A 23,941-nucleotide genomic window follows, 5' to 3' on the forward strand; every position below is an offset into this window, starting at 1 on the left:
CAGGGACGACAAGCTGCAGCCTGCTGCTGCGAGCTGCGCGTTATAACCTCTCCCGCGCACCACGCATTGCCGTCCGGACCGTGTCGACAACTAGAATGTGCTGCGGGTTAGGAATTAGAAACAGCAGTACGATGTAGGCCTTCCGGTTTGATGACGGCTAGGGAAATGAGGGGAAGGGTTTTACTCCCGACAAACCTTCTGTTAATATCGATTCATCCAAGTTTGTGTCTTTTAAAATACCTCCCAACCAACTGCTTCTCGCCTATCATATCATGACCTCTACTACGTATGGGTATTCTATCCCATACGCGACCGCGCACTATGTAACAGATGCAGGCTCGTAATTAATACGTAAGACGGTCAGCACTTTGATATAATGTCGCCGTTGAAGCTTGGTACTGTGCAACTCGCCTGACCCAGGAGATTTGAGATGATCTGATTCCCAAACCACTCGCTTAGTGAGACGTGCATGTGATTAATCAATTGGTCGTAACAGAACATCTCGGTGGAAGCCTAAGGGTTCTATGATACGTACGTATGTTATGTTGCGTTTCCCGGCTAAGGGTCCCTCACAATTTCCATATCATCATCCCTATTCGATGGTTTAGAACCGGATTCTACGCAGTATCTCCTTGAATCTACGCCGAACGGGAATCCTTCAAGGGGTAACTGGTATCTTGTAGCACCACTCGTAGAAACCTCTAGACTTGTGATTGGTGGCTCAAAAATTATGTTGGGCTTAGCTTTGTGTAAATTTGTATTACCGCCTACGTGGTGCCAACGGAACAACTGAAGTGTCCCATTCAGATGGGTCTTAGGTCAGTTCAAGAGCCTCACGCTCTTCAGTAAATAATCTAGGAACAGTGTGCATCTGTTGTCGCACAGGGTTTCATGGTCGAGCTTTCTTGTTGTCTACTTTTGGAGGTAGTATCTTTGCCTTATGCTGTGATATGGGGGAGAGTCTTGACGATATTGGGTCATATTGGGCAATATCGCTAATCTAACGATGTTTTTTATACCCGGGGAGTTTCAGCGGTACCAATAGTGAAAATGACAGCAATTTTTACAGTATTTTTTTTTTAATACCGACCATGACAAATATAAGTAATCTTGTAGTAAGATATCGGAAGATGATCCGAAGTCACATCGCAACGACCTGCCGCAGTAATCGTTGTGGAGTTCGACTTTAAAAATAACACCACGCTGATGTAGCATATAGTTAGCATATAGTTAGCATATAGCTGGCTCTCAGTTTCTAAGAGACGCCTAGTTTATCTTCGTATGTTAGTGTAGATAGTTGGAACAGTCGTCCTGAATCTCCCGAGGACAGAACTCGACCTGAATCTGCCAATCTGAACATCTGACCAACATAATTACAAAGCCGTATTCGTGGTTCATATCGGACCGGTATGATACAACCGCAATGCAAGGCAGCCGGGCGAGGCGCCCGTGGGGCTGTCTGCCCGTGTAGAGTAACTCATGTGCGGTAGCTATGATGAGACCTAAAGTCTCTTGGAATAGCCCAATCAAAATAATCATGAACAATACGGCCTTCGAGCGAGGCATCTCACGAGACAAAATATTGGCTCTTTCGTATCCGTCTTTCAGTACTCGGTGTCAATGATAGGAAGATTAGACACCACCGGCGTCCCATCCTATCTGCATACTATGATGGGATACTTTGGTAGATGTTGTGGAACTGGGACGGTCCACTCATTGCGCCCTTAGATTGCATGTATGATACCAGAATAAGCAGGATCAACCGCCAGAAAAACTATACGTGCAGTAACGGCACTGGAGAAGAGGTTTGTGGATAGCAGCAACCTCTCATATTGGGCGGTGACGTTGCTAAAGAAGCGTATCAGAGCTCACTAAGTCTGCAGCTAGGTCTAGTTAGTCAGTTAATCCGTGCAGTTCATGAGCAATATGTATGTGTGCTAGGTCTCTGCCGGCTGTGGTTGCAGCAACGAGAAACGTTCCGCAGTTCCTAGCGCTGACGGTTCCGTTTGCCAGCTCTCTTGTCAGGAACCAAAATACTTGGCCGAATACTTGGTCGAATACTTGGGTCAAATACTTGCTGGGAAGAAGGTCTATACCCCGGTAAATTTGACCAACAAGCCTACTTCCTAGTTATTATTAAGAAGTCGGCTTGTCGGGTTTGCCCACCTACTTGCAGCCATAAGACTGTGATAGAAGATGCATGTCGCTCGATCCGGAAGTAAGGCCCTGGTTCTCTAATATCTATAGCTCCCCCCTTTGCACTCTTTGCACTACAAGAGCTAGGAAGAATTTCAATCGACTCTATACAAGCTCACTACGTAGTTATATGATCGGCGTTTCCGTTGCACTAAGGTGACGACAGATCTTGTCTAATAACTGAAACTCGTAAATCTGGAGCTAGGCCACATGACAGAAGCTACGCTGCTTGCCACGTCTGTAAGCCAGCCGCTCACCCTCCTTGAAAACTTTTATTCGGCAGGGGGATTTATAAAATTGCGCTTTAAAGCATGGATTACCGGCATATCCATGATGGGGTGCGGGAGAGAATAATCAGATAAAGTATAGAAGCAGGAAGATCGTTTTACTATCTTGCCGCATCTAAAGGTGAGCAGGTTGACTTCACCAGAGCCTGCATGCAAGGGTGGTGGTGAGTCCGGTTTCCTCCTCAATTGTTATTATTATTATTATTTCCTTTTCCTTTTCCTTCCGTCAGATGACGAAGATTCCTGCATTCTCCGAAGTGGTGGTGGTATTATCGTCATTTGTGACAGAAGCTGTCAATGCTGCACCCTTTCATTCTATCCTCTCTTCCTAGCCTGTCTTTTTGTGTCGACGTCAAGCTACCCCGCCTCGGGCATTATTATGATTATTACCTTAGTGTTCTAGTCTTATATGTAGTTAAGGCGGGATAAAATGAAATATTCCCAAAGCGGGAATGCGGAACCTGGGGGCATGAAAGTCACGGTGTGTAGGATGGGTATGATATCCTCGACAAGCCGTATTGCGGCTGATCCAGGCTTCTCAGCTAGTCGGTGTGTTATCGAAGGCATTTCATTTAGCAAGAGACCTCTCGGGTTGGCCATCTCCAACTCCCCAGCGCTTATGATTGGTACTCTTGGAGTCGAGTCGCTTTTTATGGGTTGCGCGGCATTAAGCCGGATATCATCGACCTCCTAAGAATAGCTCTACTGGGTTGCTGGGATAGATGAAGGCTTGGCCTTCTGCAATGCCTTATGACTCTGTCTACGCCGACACCACAGGTTTCCATTAGCTTAAAGCTGAGATGATTTGAGAAAGACCTAGAGCCACTCCAACCCGGCTTGTATGAATAGTCAGGTTCGACTAAGCTATAATACTAATGTCGGAGAGTTCGTCATTCAGTCTTCGAGCTCCTTTAGTATTAAAATTCTAATAGTTCAGAATTTATATTCGCCATAGCACAATCTATTCGTGATAATAGCCGAATTAGCTCTGGTATCTTTAACTGTGAAGATAAAAGACAAGCCCTGTGATTATTGATCAAGTAAAATTTGGCTATGCCAAGTGTTCCACAGGGGTAAGAAATCTTGGCATGAAAAGAGTGTAATTGACGGGTAAGGGGCCTGTCTCTTCGGTGCCGGAATTTGTCCCTCGCTATGCGCACCATCGGCTCCGTCCTATTCGGAGCGCAGGTCATCGGGTTAGCCAAGAACCCGAGGCCGTACTGAATCGTCGTTGGTCTCTGCAAAACTCGTTTCCGACACAGCGCGCATCCCTCACGTTGTCAATAGAGCTCTAACAAATATTCCCACGTGTTATATTTCGCCTACTGCATGAAACAAGACCGCTCTAGCCCTCAGTGAGTATTAAGAAGAGTAATAAGTAGTCGTCGCCTCAGTTTTCTTGGAGTGTAACGGTTGTGAGTGATAGGAAATACATTCTGATAACTATAGCACTTTCTGATCGAGTTGTGCTGCGCGTCGTAAGGGGATTGTAGTTACTCTAGCCTTTGCTGTGACCTAGAGGGGGAGATCGATCTCGGAGCGACGGATTGCATACGCGGCAATAATTAACCAAGACCTCGTAAATGCAAAATGCAGGCATCCACTGCCATGTCGGCGCTCATTGTATAAGATAAGATCCTCTTCAGATTCAGATGGGAAAGACATGCATTGTCTGTTGAATTGTCCGAGATAATCGAGTCGCACAAGGCCGGCAGGACAAATTGAAATTCGGAGCGCATAAAACAATCGACTATTCTTGGACGTAGTTGCAGGGGAAATATGTCCGTTCACTTTCCTAGGCGTTCATCTGTGACAATACCGGTCGCGTACCCTAGGAAGTTATAAGGTAGAATTCCTTCAGGCTCAACATGCCTCGAAGATAAGAAATCGACTTCGAATAAAGTTATACGCTGCTTATTGCCTACAAAAAAAAGCACGACATAAATATGAGGGCCAAGTACGAACAGTACCGCATACGACGTAGCTATTTCGTAGCCCTAATGAGAGATCCTATTTGGCAATATCAGTGGTGCCATGTTGGTGGGATGTTTTTGGGAATATGCAGGATACAAATTGCTTACCCGGACAGTGGAATACACCCACCATGTTCGCAGTCTAAGTAATTAGGTTACCTAGGTGTAGCCGCCTGATCTAGGTCTACCGGGGCTACCCGTGCTCGTCCGAGATAAAGTTCCAAGGGGATGGTCACATTGTGTGCTTCTCAAGAGCCCAGAAGCCTGGACAATACGGTTCGTCTCGAAGTGCGATGATCCCGAAAATATGGATGTCATACCATAATATGCAGACAGCCGCCTCGACAACCCGTCTCACCAGCCTGGACTGCGGGTACGTCATACCCGAATTTCGATGAGATAGCTTTTCTTCCGATTCGGCGCCTTCAAACGTCGAGCTTCCCGCTTAAGCCATCCGGAAGCTAAGGATGATCGCCGCGTCTTCGAGTGAAACAAAGGCGTTTGTTGTGATGAAGGGCTTGTTCTTAACTCTACTTACACAGCCGTATCATCTACTTTTCTGATAGAAGAAAGTGGCACTGATAAAAATAATTACGGATCTCGTACCAGCAATCTCCTCAGTTCCTTGTATTGGGTTCGATAGAGGCGTCGCTATTCGCAGATGCTCTCGGCCATACCCCTAAGGGATATCAACAAACCAGTGCTTAAAGTAGTTCTTTATGACCAAGGCACATATCTAAGAGTTACTGAGCGAGCTGAGTAGTAGAGAACTTCGAATCGGCTATAGTATAACCCCGGAGGTTAGTTAGAATAATCTATCTGGTCTCGACGGCTAGCAGTCGTTCGCTGTACGGAATAGCATATATGGATCACCGGCCTTTGGGATTAAACGGGGCGTCATCGCGTCTAGTTAAAGACCAGTAGATTTCCGATGGTGAGGTGAAGAGGATCACATTGCATGACAGGGTCGAAATGGCGGAAAACCTCGATTGCTCTTTTCCTTCTTTCCTAGGTTGTCATATGTTCTAAATTATGTCGGTGGGATTACTATGTTTTTCGTGTCTCGTGACACGACGCATGCCCCGGTACCGTTCTTCGGAGTGCTCTAGGTACCCGTAGTTGGGGCCGTGTTTTCTGCAGAGTCGGTCACATGCTACTTCGATCGCCTTGAATGGTAGATCCAAGGTCTAAGTATTGCATGATCTTCTTAATAAGGCTTAACGCGGCGGCATAGGGGAGCGACCCAGACACAAAGACCATGTGTTCGCTTGGGCTGAACGTTTTCTATGGACGCCGCCAATCTGCGAATTCCTATCGGGTAGATCATCCCAAAATAGAGGTCAAGGAGCTGCATTCGGTCTTGGCGCTAAGGCTTTACGACCGTGAGTTTGTTCACGTGGTATATTAATTTTGTAACAAGCCAACTTTTCAATGAAGGAGGCTCTTGACTCTCCATGCTTATTGGATTTCTGCAACCCGCCCGTGATCAGTCACAAAAAGGTTGGAGCGGTGGCGTGGAAGCCGCTGCATGTGGATACTATTCTAGTCCCATTTCTCTGCGGATGAGGGCATGGATAACTGAAGCTCAAGTCTAATATCTTCTCTTGTTACCTGTTTATCTGTATACATAATACAGATTGCGGGATGTGCTTACTGGGGTCACTAGAACCTTAGGATAGGGCTCATAATAATAACAATAATAATTATGACGATGGGATCAGTAGATGGATCTAGGCCTCGGGTAATAGATGGATCGTGCAGGTGTTACAGCCAAAATTCGCCTCAACTTGACACCAGCATCGGGCTTGTATCTGAACCTGTCAACCCATCTGAGGCTCCCCGGTAATAAACCTGGTTTATGATTCACAGCCACGCTTAAGGCTTGTCGACGAACGCGGAATATCGTGGTAAGGAATATCGAAGCTGATGTTTCCTACGTAGTGTATTCCTATCCCAATCCGCGGACGATGGTCTTGGTGACTTGCAGCTGGGTAAGGGGTGTGTGACGAACGTTGATTGGTAGAAGGAGTTGTGCCAGGACAAAGGACGACAGGGGACGACAAGGGAAGACAAGGGACTAGACGGGTCTAAGGTTAGAATAGGGCACCTATGACGCTGATTGTTGATTGACTCGCCCGTCGGCTATCTCCAGGAGACGGAGGAGTCTTCCGCACAACTTAAATTTCAAAGTTTGTGGTTAGCTCCGAATTGAAGGTCTCATGACCTTTCATTGTAAGGGTATCCAGAGTAGGAGCCCACCCTGGCCCTGGAATCCACGGACCACGCCTTGTCGTGTGTCTTCTTGCATGTCCACACAGATGCCCACTTCCCCACTGGGGACGTAGATATGGAGATGTAATATATGTATGTATGTACGTACTGATGCTAAGTGCGACATGTGCGTTGCAGGCCAGTTCGACCAGTCCATGCGGTTGGTTGGTCTTGTTCCTGGCGGCGCCCATCACCAGCTGGTGGGCTGTGGATTGTGGGCTTTGAATGCATCCGACTTTTTTTTATTTTTTAAACCCTATCGCTGCTATGACCAATTGTTCACCAGCCACTGGCGGGAAGTTTGGATCATGAAGCTAGGGGGAAGCTTAATAGTAAACGATAGACCGTGTATGCCAACAGCACGATGCAGGTGGAGCGAACGGATCAATTGGCCGGCACTAGTATGTAAAAGCAGAATAGAGCTCCTGGGTTCTGACGTTGTCTCGCAGCAAAAGTCTCATGATGTATTGGGCTGTGTGAGCAGGGATCTTTTTTATTCGTCCAACGAGCTTGTTAATATGTGAGTCGACACTGCTTGCAGCAGACGACTTTGCTATGTTCAGGCGATATCAATTCGTTATAGGATTTGGCCGGGAGGCATCATAAATCCAATTTGGTATTCCAATGCCATGACGAGAATTGAATTAGATTCACATTCTGCTCATACAAGGAAAGTAAAAAAATACACAAAAAAAAAGGTCAGGCTAGGTACCTAAGATGTGGGTATGGGGTTCTGCGTGGATTCGTGGATTCGTGGAAGCATCCCAAGATAGTCCAAGTGCGGGGCAGTAGGAATTCAAAAGCTGGGAAACCAAGGAATCTGTGGGAGATCCAGGAGAATTAAAAAGGAGGACGAGGGGTCGTGAGCCGGGGGATATCTTTACAAAGTAACATAAGACCACCACCTTATAGCATTATACATAGGTAGTAATTATGTATTATTAGTAGACAGTTAAGATGATTTCGTGCGTTAGGAAAGAAGTGCAGTGGCTCTCTCATATATTTCCGAATATTGTTGAAGATGTCAATTTTGCAGTACCCTTCGTCATGGTGCGACTTGAGTGAGTCCGTAACTTCAACGCCCAGTTACACGAATGAACGAATGAAAGGTAGGATATGTGCTACATCAGCGGTTGTTCAATGGTCTTAAGGATAGGATAACTGCGCTTGATGACACATCGCATAGCGCCCTGAAAATTGATAATCAAGTACCTCTTTCCTATTGAAGGCTATAGATATTAGACATTAGGAAAGAGCATAAATTCAGCATGTCCAATGTTCTGTACATAAGTTAACCTATATTTACTTCAATACATTGAAGTATCTATGTTTTACAAAACGTGATCCGTAAGTATCGACATGCTTAACCGGTACCAGCCTACTTCATATTTCGGTTGTTATGGTTCATATGTAAGGAGAGAGAAAGAGGGCAAAAGAAAAAAAAAGGAAACTAATAACATCATGTGACAAAATACTAGCCAGTTATCCAGATCGCTGGTCCCTCTTAGTGGACATGTAGGCTGTAGAAGCATGTATGTACATACTATTAAGACGATGCTGGCTGGTTGAACGTTCAGGGACCCCGTCTTTGACCCTGCAGAATCGATATTCTGTCTCCTTTTTTTTTCTTTTCTTTTTTTTTCTTCTTCTTCCTCGACTCTACTTCGGTTGCCGAGTCTTGTTTAGCGCCCTAACTGTCCGCCTTAAGTCTGAGCAGACCACATGAGCAAGCCCCAATTTTCTAACCCCTGACTTCTTGCATACGTACACGCCGCAGGCGTGAGTCTGCCAAGGATTAAATGATGGTTAGTTCTGGAAAGTAGCAACTAGGCAGTCTAGATTGTAGGTAGTTAGTTAGTTAAGTGAAAAGAGACTGGCCTCCTGGGCTTTGACGTGTAGAGAAGTTCGTAAAGAAATCTTGCTTCTTTCTTCGCCGCCGTTAGGTCATTTGGCCATTTACGATGTATTAATCGAGCGGCGACGACAAAGCAGGCTCTTAGGAAGTGGAATGGGAAACTTCGAGAGCTCCATACCCGTCTCACAGCACAGCAGAATTGGGCTGGTACAAATGCATTGAACCTCACACAAGGGTAACAAGTCGATGAAATCCGGTCAGCATTTGAAATGTAGTGATTCGAGACCTGCGGCTATCTTTTTGTGCTCGAGGCTATTACAGGAGAGCCCGTGTTGTGCATACGGCAGCAGCACATACATACGCTACCCTGGCAAAAGTCGATAAGGGCAGATGTGTGTGTATGCTGTATATGTGTATGTACATGTGTAAATTTTCAAGTAAAAATGGGTGATTCAAGACTTTTCAATTTATATGAGATTTTCCTATAGAGGTCTCATAAATGTTGTAATATTACACATAGCCAAGTATGTTGATTTTAGCATCTTAAGTTTACTTGGGTAGATAATTTATTAGGTTAGGTTAGGTACCTATCTCCGTCTTAATCCTGATGCCCTATTAGTTGCAGGCGGTAATTGGTAATAATCAACATTAGGTACTGTATGGAAGCGAAAATATAGATGGATGTTTAGGTAGGTGAAGCATGTACCTGTATCTTACTGCGTACATGCGTACATGCGTACACACTACATGTATGTAGAGGTAGTTTGCTATTAAGACGTATTAAGACGTAGCTGGACCCCGCCTAATCATAGGGTACCTACATAGACTAATAACGTTTATTACTCTAGGTGAATTCGTTGATTCGTCAGGCTATGTACCTCTACCCTACTGTCATCCTGCTCTAAAAGCCGTAATCTAGAATGACCCCAAATCTGCGCGGCGACTTTTTCTTTTATTTCGCGCCCACCAGCAACTGAAGTTGCACCCAAGCTAACGGAAGGTACCTACCTGCCTGCATGTATATCTGTATGTACATGAGGTATCCACAACCGACTGCGGCGGTCCAAAGTCCAAAGTCCAAAGTCCTTCTTATGTACGATACGACGTACCGAAGTACTTTTGTACCTTCCCTCTAGTTGCGACGACCCCTCCTCCTCCCGCACTGGTTTAAGCCATTCAAACACAACCATTTCCCACACATTCAATGTTCACCACCTCCCACCTAACCTACCTGTCTACCTTACCTACCACCACCTTACATACATCCTCTACGTATTTCTTCCCCTTCCCAACGTCCTCCCGCGCCCCCCATCGCCACTTGCGAAGCTTTGTAAGTTCTTTTTTACTGCTTCTCAATCATCCATAGCATCCATAGCATTCCCCTCTTCATCAATCTGATGGCCTGCTTCATATTCCTACGGCCAACTAATTGCGGTGCTTGCAGTAATCGACCAAGTCGTACCTGAGGTGGTCGAGTCTTGAGAGAGTATTTCTCAGACCATCATCCCACATAAGGTGAGTCCACTTTCTTACTGGTATACACAGTCTCCCGGCCACGTTCGACTGTGGACTGTGGACTGCGGACTGCGAGAGAAACCGATACCATTACCATTACACTGGCAGAGAAATACTTCCTTTACTTATCTATCCGTCTACCCATTTACTTACCTGCCTGTCTACCTGTCTACCCGTTTACGTGCCCGTCTAAATCTCACCTGCCCCGGTCTCCGTTCCCCGTTCCCCTACTACAAGTCTGCCTAGTCCTATTCTTATTTAGAAGTAAGATATACCTAAGGTAGCTCGACCTTAGCTATTGTACTTCGCTGCAGTGGACACTTTAAAAAGTTTCTTTCAAGTCACGTTCCGTCATTCGACCATTGCAACCCCGCCAGAATCCCTACCTACATAACCTCCGCCCTCTCGCGATACTAGACCCTTCCATTTTCGTGAATTCACATAGGTCCTAAATAGTTGCATCTTAGGGAAATTTTCTTTGCACGGACAGTTGGGCACTTGTCATCCTCTGCCAGCACACCATACACCTGCCCTGGATCTAGCCACACTTGTTGTTGGACTGGACCGACATTTCAACTCAGCGTTGCCTCTTCCATTAGAGCGAGCCATTGACCCACTACTTCATCTATCAATTGCGATCGAGAAGCACTCCGACCCAATTGTCTATTGATTTGTCGCCCAACACGGCGTCCCGAACCGCGCGTCAACCGCCTCCCGTCTCTTCCTGCTGACGCTTGAGAGACGCCCCGGATTGTGCCATTTTGCGACCGAATTCGATCCGCCCTTAACCATGGCGCAAAACCGCCCGACAGCGGCTTTCAATACTCTCCGGATGGGAGGTAAGCTATACCAATATTTTCCTATCTGTCATACGCTTTGAGTAGTGCTAAGACAGAAGACAGAGGTCATCCGCGAAAAGGTACAGGATGGAGTGACTGGTGAGACAAGAGATCTGCAATACACGCAGTGCAAAATCGTCGGAAATGGTTCATTTGGTGTCGTCTTCCAGACGAAACTTTCGCCGTCGGGTGAAGATGCTGCCATCAAACGTGTTCTTCAAGACAAGAGGTTCAAGGTTAGTCTTACTGTTAAGTTGCGGGATATGTACCCCGCTCGTCTGCTAATCTACTAATGCCCGGCTATAGAATCGTGAACTCCAAATTATGCGTATCGTTCGACATCCCAATATCGTGCAGTTAAAGGCATTTTATTATTCCAATGGAGAGCGTGTAAGTAGACAAACTGCGACGTAATAACAGGTAAGATAGCTAACCGGATACGTGAGCAGAAAGACGAAGTGTACCTGAATTTGGTACAGGAATTTGTACCTGAGACTGTTTACCGAGCCTCGCGCTTCTTCAACAAAATGAAGTCGACCATGCCGAATCTTGAAGTCAAACTCTATATATACCAGCTTTTTAGAGCCTTAGCCTACATTCATTCTCAAGGAATCTGCCACCGTGACATCAAGCCGCAGAACCTCCTATTGGACCCGAACACCGGCATACTAAAGCTGTGCGATTTCGGAAGCGCAAAAATCCTGGTTGAGAATGAGCCTAATGTTTCATACATTTGCTCTAGATATTACCGAGCGCCCGAGCTCATCTTCGGCGCCACCAATTACACAACCAAGATTGGTAAGCATCTATCCCTCTGTATCTAAAATCCTGACGATAGTAGCTTACGTTGCATGTAGATGTTTGGTCGACTGGTTGCGTTATGGCGGAGTTAATGCTGGGCCAGCCCCTTTTCCCCGGTGAATCCGGTATCGATCAATTGGTGGAGATTATTAAAGTGTTGGGAACTCCTACTCGCGAGCAGATTCGTACTATGAACCCGAACTACATGGAGCATAAATTCCCGCAGATCAAGCCTCACCCGTTCAGTAAGGTGTTCCGTAAGGCAGACGCAAATGCTCTGGACTTGATAGCGAGGTTGCTAGAATACACACCGACGGAACGTCTGGGTGCTATCGACGCCATGGTGCATCCTTTCTTTGATGAGCTTCGGGATCCCAGCACGAAACTCCCGGATTCCCGGCACTCGAGCGGTCAATTAAGGGATTTGCCAAATCTATTCGACTTTTCCAGACATGGTGAGTTTAGTCCGGCTCTTCGCTCATTTCTATTACAAGACTAATTACATTTGGTAGAATTATCCATCGCACCACAGCTAAACCAGAAACTCGTCCCTCCCCATATGAAATCTGTCTTAGCGTCCCGTGGCCTCGATATAGATAATTTCACGCCCATGGCAAAGGCAGAAATGATGGCCAAGTTAGACTGAATTACGGTCGCCGCTTACGCTCTCATTTCACGTATGTATGCATCGTCGCCCGGGATTTCGCTACAGCATTCACTCACTAGCTGGGCCTGTAATGGCTTGAACTCGTCGGACTGACGTTTAATTGAACCCGCCGGATTGACAATAGCAATTCCTCGACCTTAGTGTGCATTTAAGGGAGGACAATCCAACGTATGAGTTAGGAGGAATGGGTTCTCCAGAAGTTTGGTGTGCTGTGGAAGTTTCCGAGGTGTCAATAAGCCTTTTAAGAACCTCTACTTACTCGGTTCTAGTATCTCGGTTGTAGCAACAAGGGACGACTGCTTCAGTATCAGGCGCACTGACTGGAAGATGGCACACACCGGACGTTCTTAGACTTCTCCTATGCATGACCGAGACGGCATTTGCTTTTATTTGTCTTGTTCAATAACTCGCTTTATCCTTGTGGTAGACGACCACAAGGAGACTGGATTCCCCTCGCGCGGTCTTCCGAGATATTCTCTACACAAGTTAAAGAAGGGGGATGAGATGGCGTATGTGTTATTCTATGAGTAGCGGGTGTGTGCAGCGGTAGTGAAATGGTGGTAGGGCGACAAGTGGAACATGATGTTGAAACCGGCAAGCTTCCGGCCCAGGGCAGCAATGGCATATTGGGGCTGGGCAATTTATGGAGACTCGGCATGACTTCAAAAAAGATTTCTTTTTCATTTCTTCCCTCGCAAGACGGACTCTGACGTGCGTCGAGAAGTGGGAAGATGGTTTACTAAAAAGGAGGACCGGGTCTTCTACTCAGACGTCAAGGAAACAAGCCAACTGCGGTTGCGGCACACAGCGATGAAGACACAGCTCTTGGTCCAAGAGAAAGATCAGATGGCACCACTTCGTACGATACTTGATGCGTAAAAAGCTACCCAATGACCGTGACCCCCTTTGAATTCCGCCACTATTGTAACAAGGTCCCTATGCGTAATACCTATTAATCGCGTTTTATTGATAGTAAGTTATAGAGGTATGAGGGCAACGACGTGTGTCTAGATAAATTCATTAGTAATTGATCACAATAGGCCGATTAGCCAGCATCCTGATTGTAACTGACAGGTAGTTCTACATGTTTATATGTCGACTACCTAGATTAGGCTTATAAGGACGATGTGCCGAATAGAGAGTTAATAGGTACCAGATAGCTTCTATCTGGACATTCCACAGCCCTTACGCCAGGCTTATAGCGGGATTTAATAGGTATTAACTAATGTAGTTACTTATTGTCTAGTTAACGATTACATAATCAGATAAAGCTAACAGGCAGGTGCATCGCGATAAGATATGCCAAAGTTGAAATAACCAAAGCTAAAGGTCCGTGCTTCTCTTTTCGCGCGTTGCGTGTTTCCATAGATTCCATAGAACATCAAGTTTCAACTCGTATCACCTTACCTACCTTACCCATTGAGGATAACTTCTTATGAATTTGACCCTTCAATCAAGTCTGTTTCTTTTATCAACATAAGATGGCAGATCATGATCGCAGACAGCCTGCTGGCGGTCATAACAATCGCAAAAGGCGTTACAGAGGTACGGAATTAGACTGGTAGCTCGAACTAGTAGCTCGATCCAATATCATTGCTCCTAGCCTCTCTCACCACGGTTCTAGAGACGTCGCTAAAGAGCCTATATACTGACTTAGCTACCTAGATGATGATGATTACGACCGCCGACCGCAACGACGTCGCTACGACGCGCCGCTTCCCGTTCGCATACGTAAGCAGCTTCTAGGCCTAGCAGAATCCCCTTTGCGACGCTGGCACGAAGAAGTTCAATCCATTGCCCATGTCCTCGCCGACAATTACGAAGATCAGGAGCTGCGCACAAGCTTCTTAGATCTAGTGTTGCAGATGCTTATTGAACAGCCGCTCAAAACCCCATTCGTGGCAGCTGTGGTACTCGTCGCCAATTCGCTGAAACCCGATATACTAGGCGATCTTTTGACTCGGGTCACTACTGCTACAGAGGAGAAGGTCATCATAGGCGAGTGGCGCGATGTGAAGTTGTATCTAAAGTTCCTAGCTTGTCTACAAAGCTCCTTGGAGGGTGATGGCGTGTTCCCTTTGCTTGAAGAACTCTTTAGTCGAGCTGTCGACCTCCAGACTGCCAGTTCTGATGATGTGAGTATACAACCGTTACTGCCTCAATATGGTTTACCTATGCTAACAACCCCCCCAAGACAATTGGCACAGAACTTGTCAAGATAATCCTTCTGACGATACCGTATATTATGGCAGCTGCGCCTGGCCAGTGGCAACAAAAGGCGGCTGAGCTAATGGATAAGACAGACGTCATTGCTTCCGAACCGCATGCGTTACAAGTACTAATCGACCCATACCATGTCGAGGAGGGAACAGAGAGCCCAACCGCAAATATGAGTCTAATCGGGCTCCTACAAAAGCAGCTCCAAACCGAGGCTCTGAATGGTTGGGAGCTTTCGTGTCTTCCAAGGCCATGGCAAATGCCACCCGAAGAGATCGAGCAGCAGGAGAAGCTAGATAATGCACAGAAGCATACCTTACCGAGCATATCCATTCCAGAGAAAGTCGTCGCTGGCCCTCGCCCTCTTTTCCCCGAGATCTACTTCTCGGTCTACGTTAACCAGGAGATCGAGTCTGTTCCTCCAGTTAGTAGTATCGCGTCGTCATTAATTAGGGACGGGCTTCTCGATACAATCAACATTATGGACTTCAACCGCAGCGTTACGGCTCGCTTTCTCATAGACGTGGATTGCTATTTTGCTCCGGGCACATTCGTTAAGCGCGCAACTCCCTTTGATCGACTCCGAGATGTAGAAGGAGATCGCTCAACGTGGAAGCCAGAGGATGTCGCTGTGGACGCTGTCTTTTCCCAAATCTTCGCACTGCCCGCGCCAGAACATAAGCTGGTGTACTACCATGCCGTTCTTACCGAGGCTTGCAAGATTGCCCCCGCAGCAGTCGCTCCGAGTTTAGGTCGAGCAATTCGGTATTCATACCAAAATACCTACCGTCTCGACCTGGAGTTGTGTTATAGGTTCTTAGATTGGTTCACTCATCATCTCAGTAACTTCGGCTTCATGTGGAAGTGGATAGAATGGGTGGACGATGTTAATCTCCCTGATATGGATCCCCGTAAAGCTTTCATACTCGGCGCCTTAGACAAGGAAATCCGCCTCAGTTTCGCACAGCGGATCAAGGGCACGCTCCCTGAACCTTACCAGGCCCTTATTGGGCCTGAAAAAGAGCAGGACACGCCGGAATTTAAATTCAACGATGACCGTAAGTTAAATACCTTCGTTTACTGCCAACAAGCGACTAATCTTAAATCCAGACACTCCATTCGCTGCAGAAGGCAGAGAGATCGCGGCTCTACTCAAGCGCAAGGCTCCAGACGAGGAGATCCAGCCCATCATCGACCGTATCCACTCTGCTGCCCTTGATCAAGCTATCGATCCTCTCGTTTCCAGCACAGATGTTTTTATGACAGCCGTTTGCTGGGTGGGTTCCAAGTCACTGTCTCACGTACTTGCCTGCATTGAGCGTACAAAGGATAGGCTTCTTGATTCCGGGGCCGCTTCGGAGGCGGCCAGGGCGCAAATCATTACCGCAGTCGTCTCCTACTGGTCTTCTCACCCGGGTGTCGCGATTACCATCGTTGAAAAGCTACTGAATTACTCGATTATTACACCGAGAGCCGTTATCGACTGGGCATTGGCTGGCGATCGCGCAGGCCCATACGGGCAAGCGCTCAGCAAGTCTTGGGTATTCGAGCTTGTATTTAACACCGTAGTCAAAGTGACTGGTCGCCTAAGACAAGTTGTTAGCAGCGGTACAGGCGAGAATACCGAAGAAGAAGTGGCTAATATGCGCGAACTTTTCAAGAACATGGAAGATGCCCTGGTCAGCTGGGCACAAGGGACCAAAGACCAGATTATGGACCCTGTAGTGTCGGACGGCGGAGAAGATATCATCAAGCGCTGGGGTGAGAGATGGCTCAGAGTCTTTAGGCGGAGATCTGCCATTGAAGAGACGTTCCTACTAGAGCACAAAGCGGACTCGTAAAATGAGATGTAAGATCCGTAAGGGGGTTTAGGAGTTGTGGGAATTTGGCATTAACAAAAACATGGGGGGCTTGATAGCTTTTTCTCGTGCACTCGCGCTTGGTCCTGTATAAAATTAGAATAATTGATTTAAGCCTTGACCTTATAGTGAATACGTGCTCTAAGTTAATGGTTAAAAGATATACAGGCTATGGAATTAAAGGTATCTCATGTTAAGCTTTTGCTTCTCTAAACATTAAAGGAAGTCGATTCTTTAATACAACCCCATAATCGATTATCGCTAGGTTGTCCACTGGGGCAAGTAGAACTTGACGTTTTCGTATACGAGAAACGTAACCCAGGTCGCAGGGAGGACTCTTACCACCCCGGGTACGATCCCACGGTAAAAGCCTCGCCATCCTTCTTCCATCCACGTTCTCGTTACGACTCCTTTAATACCCCTTCCAAACCTTGTATCAGCATCGTAGTTCTGGAGACGGCTGCGAATGACTTGGTAGGGATATGTAACTGCTCCGGCGACTAACTTGGCGACGCTGGAGATCACAAGGGTCGCCTCGGTACTCATCCTCTGCCTTCCCAGGCTATCTGGTTCCCGGTGACTTGGAAAGGGACTGCGACGCGCAAAGTACAGTCTTTTGACTGGGTCGTAAACGGCAAATTGCACCGCTCCGTGAGCTACGCCTAATAAGCTGATCCCTAAGCCTCGATAAAATCCCCTCCAGCCCTCGTGACGTAAGAGGTGAGCGGCGCCGGCCCGCATACTCGGATATGCGCCAGCGGCAGTCCGGTCAGATGATAGCATGCGTGTCTTCATTACCCAGATGGGGTTCGTCAAGACTTGGGTGATGAGACCGGCCAGCCCCGAGGACACGAAATAGTCTCGCGGTGCGAGCGAGACATCTGGAGAAGCCTTCAAGGCTAGGAGGGCACGCTCGGCCCGGGCCTTGAAAAAGAAAAAGGAAGCCCAACTAGAGGCATTTCCAAGAAGGTTAGGCGCGAGACCTCGGTAGAGAGACGCTACGGGATGTGGCGTCTGTGTCAGGGAGCGGATCAACGATACAGTGGTGAGAGGCTGATGAGAGGTGCGCTGGTAGACTATGCGGCAGGGTTCAGCATGTGGTCATAGTACAACGGGGGCGGGAGGTACCGTACTCTGCATCCGGGTCTTGACGATGTCGAGCGGATGGACGACAAGCGTAGCTATGGATCCCGCGGAAAGACCGGCGACGGTCTCAACGGAGGCGGGAGATAGACCCGCATGATTCTGTGGCATAGAGGTGAATCTGGATAAACCCAATTACATTATTGTAAGACTATACCAGTATTCCCGTAGAAATATCTCGGTATATTGAAAGATATGATTTTTTTTTTCTTCCTTTTCCTTTTCCTTTTCCTTTTAGAGTAGTAAGTGGTAAAGTAGTAGAGTAAGTAGTAGGATTATGTAAGCATAAAAACTTACCAACCTACTACCTAAATTAATACAATTGCTTCAATTGGGTTTAACACTACCTGGATGACTTCATTAGGGCTTAGGTAACCAAGTCATTAGTTCCGTACTATGTACTTTGCCCAAGCAGCCAAGGTTACCTAGGATTAGTTGCTTTAAATGCATATATTATTAGTAGTGTACCTAGGTAATTCATTATTCGCATTGTATATAAAATTGTGAATCACGAATTGTACTTTTAAACCGTTGTGCAATGAGCATACTCATAATTCAAAGTCGACACGATATTTAGTTATTTACATCCGGCTTCACCCACTAATACCCACGGTAGTTATAGTCCGAATAACCTCAGTCACCTTTCGGGCAAGTCGCAATAATGTCTACTACAACGGAAACGGCCCCGGTCCAAGTCGAGGTCCCCAAGCTATCTATTGATGTTGAGTTCACGTAAATATCCCCCACGTACTTTAATATATATATATATATACGCATACACATCCATCCATCCATCCATCTATCTATCTATCTATCTATCTATCTATCTAATAGGAGTCATGCTGACGATAGGTTAGAGGCGGCTTGGAGATGCTATTTTCAGATCAGCGTCGTCATCCCATCTCTATACCAGCTACAAACAAAGATGACAAACCGGCAACTATTGCTGATTTGATCCATCATTTATGTGAACATACGATGAAGGATGCTCGCAAGGACCTCTTCGTTCTCCAAGATCACCTGTACGTTACTACCCTGACCTTGCTACAATTCCTATTTTACCCGACCATCTACAACAGCCGCATACTTATGCACTATCTCTTTATCAAAACGCATACTTGGCGAGCTAGCTAATGCGTCAACGTAGCCGGCCTGGTATCCTCGTCCTGATCAACGACGCAGACTGGGAACTGGAAGGCGAAGAGGCTTATGAGATACAAACAGGGGATAATATCCTATTTGTCTCTACGCTGCATGGCGGGTAACGCCGCTTCTCTCTGTCCGAATGCCGAATTACACCGCTATTCGGAAGCTGAAAGCGGCCGTTACATTCGTCATATCTGCATCACATCTTAAGGTAGACAGCGATAGACAGCCTTGGGTGTCTTGGGTGCCTTGGGTGCCTTGGGTAGAACCCAACTTCGTCCAGAGTGGTGATTCGACATCTACGACTAGCTTCTTAACAACTTGCCTCAATTTCTTTTACCCCGCCTTCATGCATGTGAAGTACTGCCAGTCACTTCAGTCACTTCCAACCGGGTCAGGTGCCGTTGTTGTGAATTACATAAATTACATAGTAGAAGAATGTTGCGGCTAACTACCTTAGGTTGTCATGTCAAGCTTCATGCAATGTCTCCCACGATCGATGTTCTGGCTGCCCAGTAACAACATAAAGCAAAGACCCGGTACCGTGGCATATCGCCATAATAAACCAGATCTATCACATTTTTTCTTGAACCTAACCGTTCATCCAAAACTGGCGTATGTTGATCAACCACTTATTCGGGACTTATAACACATAAACCCCGTCTATATCTGAAGCTCCGCGATAATAAAAACATGATGTGTCGAGAAATGAATAATGGCGAATCTCGCCTCGAAAAAGGATACGATTAGCTAAGAGAATCGTAGGATTCTCTACGCAGTTGAAACCGGTGTGTGGTTGAGATCGATTAATCGACAATACATATCATCTCATTCGCTCATCTGCAAGCAGGGATCCCAAAGGAGCTATTTGCAGGAACGGACAGATACACTACAGATATGGCAGGTGACCCAGAATTATTCATAAGATAAATACAGATTGCATGATGAGATTTCATGTTTATTTCAGCGACTTGTTGCGATCAGCCTCCCGAGTTGGGAAAGCCGAACCATAACTTTACCACGGATAAGAGCCTCAGCTCTGGCTCGACCCCCGAGGGTAGCCCGCATCCTTTAACAAATGAGGCATTTGTCGTCCCTCGGTACGGAGTGTCATTCATTCGTCAATGGCTTTACTACTTACTCCTGCAGACCGCCCTCATGAGAAAATCATCGTGAGTACCTACATAACACATTTACGCATGCATACATACATTGCAGCTAGCATTGTGGCAAAAGAGACAATGCACTAGGGTTCTTACACGCTCGGAATTTGCAGATCAGGTACTTTGAGGTCGCCGCCGGGGTCTAGTCCCCGTCCCTTGATGAGGTAGCAATCGCTGCAAATGCCTGTCGTGTCGCTATCACATCCACTCCATATAAGATCACCGAGGCATTGTAAGCACCGCACCACATTGTCGGGAGGGTAGTTACAACGAGTAATAACAATACTAGTAATGATAACTTTGAGACTATACTACTAAGTAAGATGTCCTGCATACCCAACTTTCTCTCCTCCGGAGCTTGGAATCACTTCATGTGTCTGACCAGGAATAATACTAATACTAATAATAAAACACCATGATTTCAAAACTACCAATAAACTCCACCGGGTTTGCACTCCTGGAAGGTCTAGTAACCTTTGATGCAAATAATCTGGTATCTCCACCGCGTTTCCCATGGCTTTATGCAAAACGTGAATAACTCTTCCCAAAACCCGGATCCTTGGGTTTGTTTTCTTTTATCGTTCCATTCTTTTTTTCGATGCGCCGCCGCGGGTATTTCCGCCTGATTGGTAAAGCAAGGTAAGGCCGCCCACCACCAATGCGTGTGTTGTTTCGTCTGTTTCCGTGTCCACCAGATTATGCATCTATTCTCTCTGTTGCTCTCCTGCCCTCCTCCATCCCGACTGCTACCCAAGCCCAGGTAGCGTGTCTTCTTTTTCCACTTTGTCGTGTGTCCCCTTTCGGCCCTGCCGTCCGCGTTTAGATGTGGATGTGGATATGGATGTAAGTGTAGATAGCCGAGCCGAGATCGAGTGTAACACGTCGATGAAACCCGAGATATTATATGGTGTGCCCCTCTCAGGCAGGTAAAAAATAATAATAATAAATAAATAAAAGTTCGTTGCATGAAAATCGAAAGAAACCGATGTTCAAGGAAATGCCACTTCTGCTAAATCCATGCGGCCCTGGCTGCATAGAACAGCATCGACAAGATAAGCGTGAAGTCGAGGCGGTTGATCAAAGAAGTCCTTTGTCGTTTCTTCTCGATCAACTGCCAGCGCCCTGATTATTACCTAGGTGTCAATAACATATCCACCTAACATTTTTTTCTCTTCTTTATTGTTTTTTTCTTCTTTCTTCCTGTATATTTGTGTTGGGCTGTCGGGAAAGGAGAGGCAATGAATAAGATAGATGGCTAGCCGCCCCTGAATTAACAATATGTGGTATCTTGGATTTAAAGAGAACACCACCCATAATTCGATATATATGCGCGCAGAAGAAAGGTACATGGGTTAGACCTTCGTATCTCTTATATTGATACTCGAGAAGTGCCCGCGTTGTTGTGTTGGTTGTTAAAGGCGTGATTGTGTATCCGTAGAAGCTACATGAGCTAATAACTACTCCTATGGTGAGCAGCGAACGTACTACTGTACTGGTCTTCGTGCATAACGCCAGGACTGCTAGAAGCGGTAGTAGTTTCGCTGGTAGCAATACTTCCTTGATCCATATCGTACTGGCCATAAGCAGTGTGTTGATTGCGATGGACTACTATATTACTTGGAAGGCCGTTTCTAGACATGCCACAGTCGTCATAGTTCTCGGCGTATGGGAGGCCATCTGGCGCATTGTAACGCAGTTGATACATGTGGTTCTGATGGGCAAGTGGCGGAGTCTGGGAAGCATAGGATTGTGAGAGGCTCGGCGTCACGGAGCTCTGGCTTCTTCGGACGTCTTTATTCTTGCTTCTGAGTCCTCGGCCTTTGATGCCCTTGTTCAGATTCTTATACAACTCAGCGAAGTGTTTGAAGATCCTCGTTTCCTCTTCCGAGAGCTCTTCGCTATGGCTTATGTTTTTGAACCTTTGCGTGAGTCTTTTAATAGTTTCTGTGTGATAAGCGTTGTGGTGAGTCTATACTAAGGGATTAGTACTCCTGTATTATTGCTATAAATATATTTCACATACCTTCAAGTTCCCCCGCTGGCTGAAAGTCTTATGGCATCCGTCAAGCAGACACATGAAAGGTTTCGTTCGGAAGTGCGTGCTTCTATGTGGTTTCACGTTCCCTAGTTGAGCAAAAGCCTTCTGGCAAATATCACACCGGTATGGCTTCTCTCCAGTGTGTTGTCGAATGTGTGACTAGTTCGCTTGTTAAAAAAGCCCAAGATCATGTTGCTTGAGGGGGTGCGTACCTTGAGGTTGCCTCTCTGGCTAAATCCTAGTCCACACCCAGGCTCTGTGCATATCTAGAAGGGAAAACAACGTTAACGAAAGTGCTAATAGAACTCGGGGCGAGACATCGTACAAAGGGTTTCTCTCCGGTATGGGCCCGTTTGTGGGTTTCCAGCTGAGTCTTCTGGGCACATCGTTTCCCACATCCCTTGAAATCGCAAATATAGCGCTTCTGACGGTCCTTTCCACCACGACCGATTGTAGAGCTCCTCTTTTCCGGGCTACAAGACTTCCTACGCAAGTTGAACTTCTCTTCATCTTGGTGCGGAGGAGAAGGGTAAGAAGCCACTCCAGAGTCGAATTCCTTGTCAGGCTCGGTCTTCAACTGTATGGCCTTCATCATAGTATCTATTTCGCTGTGGAAAACCACCTCGTGAGTCCTATCTTCGGGGACATTCCGGGCAACGGTCTTGGATGTAAGAGGAGGAGGGGATGGAGAGGGGGATCGCTGAATATCCACCTGTGACTCGTACTTGATCTGAATCCTTCCTTCTGACTCTACCGGGTGCGCTTGGTATGGATCCCGTTGATACCCAACATGTATTCCTCCAGTATCCGTTGGCATCGTACACGGAGGTTGACATTCCTCTTGGTAGTGTTTATAAGGTGGGATGACGGGAGGGGACGGAGGTGTATATGAACCGAATGTGAAGTGATTGCCGGGTGGATATTGCGGTGCCTGTGGGCTGGTAACAGGAGTTAGGGCGGTATACGTATTTCCTACCATGAACTGGGTAGGCATGGCCGATCGGGGCATGGACGCGGTGCTCGTTTGGCCCTGGGTATACTCCATGAAGCCTGACGGGTCGACCATCGGGTAATCTGCATTCTGCTGTTGGGGAACCCACCGTGCCCAAGTATTGGGGTCCGGTGTTTGAGCGGTAAGAGCCAGTTTGACGGTTGGAGGGACTAGTTTTGCAACAAGCAAAACCAGTCAGCCAAATTCACGATAGTACTAAGTCAGAAATTGTTTGCTAGATCGCAGTGTTAAGATAGGGCTTTGTCTATTGAACACGTCCGATGTTTAGGCTTCGAATCTATGATGATAGACGTATTGTCGTTGATTTCTGAGCGGTAAAATATGATGCTTTAAAACAGAGTGCCAACCAGTAAAGGAACGAAAATGTGAATAGACGGTTTACTAAATAAATGAAGTGGCTTAAGGTTCGACCGAGTAGGTCTACGATGGTACCACTAAAGTCCAGAAGGGAGAAACCAGATCTTGGGTCTTCGTGAAGTATATATCTCTTCGAAGAGCGGGTTTAGTGATGTGCAACTAGGGGCCGATCTTGGAGAGCCAACGGGTTGGGGACGCCAACTCGGAGATCAGATCTTGGGACCGCCAAGATACGCGGAGAAGCTTAGACTCCTCGCAATAGAAGCTGAATACGATGTAAGTGGTTAAGTATCAGAGACGGGCTGGTGGAGTACACCATCTCTTGCCTCATATCGAAAACAACCCCACCCTAGTAAACCATTTTCCCTGGGCTTAGAAACATAAACTAGGGTACCTGGGATTAAGCCAGCCTGGTTCTTTTCTACACAGTAGTACTATGTATACTAATGTGCTAATGGGGAGAGGAGCGGGTTACCAAAGGGGGGGGGGGTAAAGACCTGTCCGTCAGATAGCCACCAAGGCAAGTGGTAGATCGCCGAATCTGCATACTAGGAGCAAGTAGCTCGACGAGAGACACATTCACCATTCACCATTCACAATGC

At 46.7% G+C, this 23,941-nt stretch overlaps 5 protein-coding genes across 5 annotated transcripts; 3 read left to right on the top strand and 2 right to left on the bottom strand.

Moving 5' to 3' along the window:
• Positions 1 to 10,887: 10,887 nt before the first annotated feature.
• Positions 10,888 to 12,383, top strand: GL218_02285 (Protein kinase gsk3; the record flags this gene model as incomplete). Its single annotated transcript, XM_033578789.1, has 6 exons — positions 10,888 to 10,936; positions 11,000 to 11,172; positions 11,243 to 11,326; positions 11,386 to 11,734; positions 11,794 to 12,192; positions 12,250 to 12,383. 6 exons carry the CDS (start codon positions 10,888 to 10,890, stop codon positions 12,381 to 12,383), a joined length of 1,188 nt encoding a protein of 395 aa, XP_033438885.1.
• A 1,502-nt stretch (positions 12,384 to 13,885) lies between these two features.
• GL218_02286 (Nuclear cap-binding protein subunit 1) lies at positions 13,886 to 16,462 on the top strand (the record flags this gene model as incomplete). Its single annotated transcript, XM_033578790.1, has 4 exons — positions 13,886 to 13,949; positions 14,070 to 14,539; positions 14,599 to 15,679; positions 15,732 to 16,462. The coding sequence occupies 4 exons, from the start codon at positions 13,886 to 13,888 to the stop codon at positions 16,460 to 16,462; spliced, it is 2,346 nt and encodes a 781-aa protein (XP_033438886.1).
• A 279-nt stretch (positions 16,463 to 16,741) lies between these two features.
• Positions 16,742 to 17,734, bottom strand: GL218_02287 (Mitochondrial FAD carrier protein FLX1; the record flags this gene model as incomplete). Its single annotated transcript, XM_033578791.1, has 2 exons — positions 16,742 to 17,556; positions 17,614 to 17,734. The coding sequence occupies 2 exons, from the start codon at positions 17,732 to 17,734 to the stop codon at positions 16,742 to 16,744; spliced, it is 936 nt and encodes a 311-aa protein (XP_033438887.1).
• Positions 17,735 to 18,284: 550 nt separating this feature from the next.
• GL218_02288 (Ubiquitin-related modifier 1) lies at positions 18,285 to 18,888 on the top strand (the record flags this gene model as incomplete). Its single annotated transcript, XM_033578792.1, has 3 exons — positions 18,285 to 18,355; positions 18,481 to 18,645; positions 18,771 to 18,888. 3 exons carry the CDS (start codon positions 18,285 to 18,287, stop codon positions 18,886 to 18,888), a joined length of 354 nt encoding a protein of 117 aa, XP_033438892.1.
• Positions 18,889 to 21,382: 2,494 nt separating this feature from the next.
• On the bottom strand, positions 21,383 to 23,015 carry GL218_02289 (Asparagine-rich zinc finger protein AZF1; the record flags this gene model as incomplete). The annotated part of the gene is made up of 4 exons (XM_033578793.1): positions 21,383 to 21,901; positions 21,956 to 22,129; positions 22,183 to 22,236; positions 22,296 to 23,015. 4 exons carry the CDS (start codon positions 23,013 to 23,015, stop codon positions 21,383 to 21,385), a joined length of 1,467 nt encoding a protein of 488 aa, XP_033438893.1.
• Between the last annotated feature and the right edge of the window lie 926 nt (positions 23,016 to 23,941).

This window comes from Daldinia childiae (genome assembly GCF_008694065.1).
Source record: "Daldinia childiae strain JS-1345 chromosome Unknown Scaffold2, whole genome shotgun sequence".
Taxonomy (NCBI): domain Eukaryota; kingdom Fungi; phylum Ascomycota; class Sordariomycetes; order Xylariales; family Hypoxylaceae; genus Daldinia; species Daldinia childiae.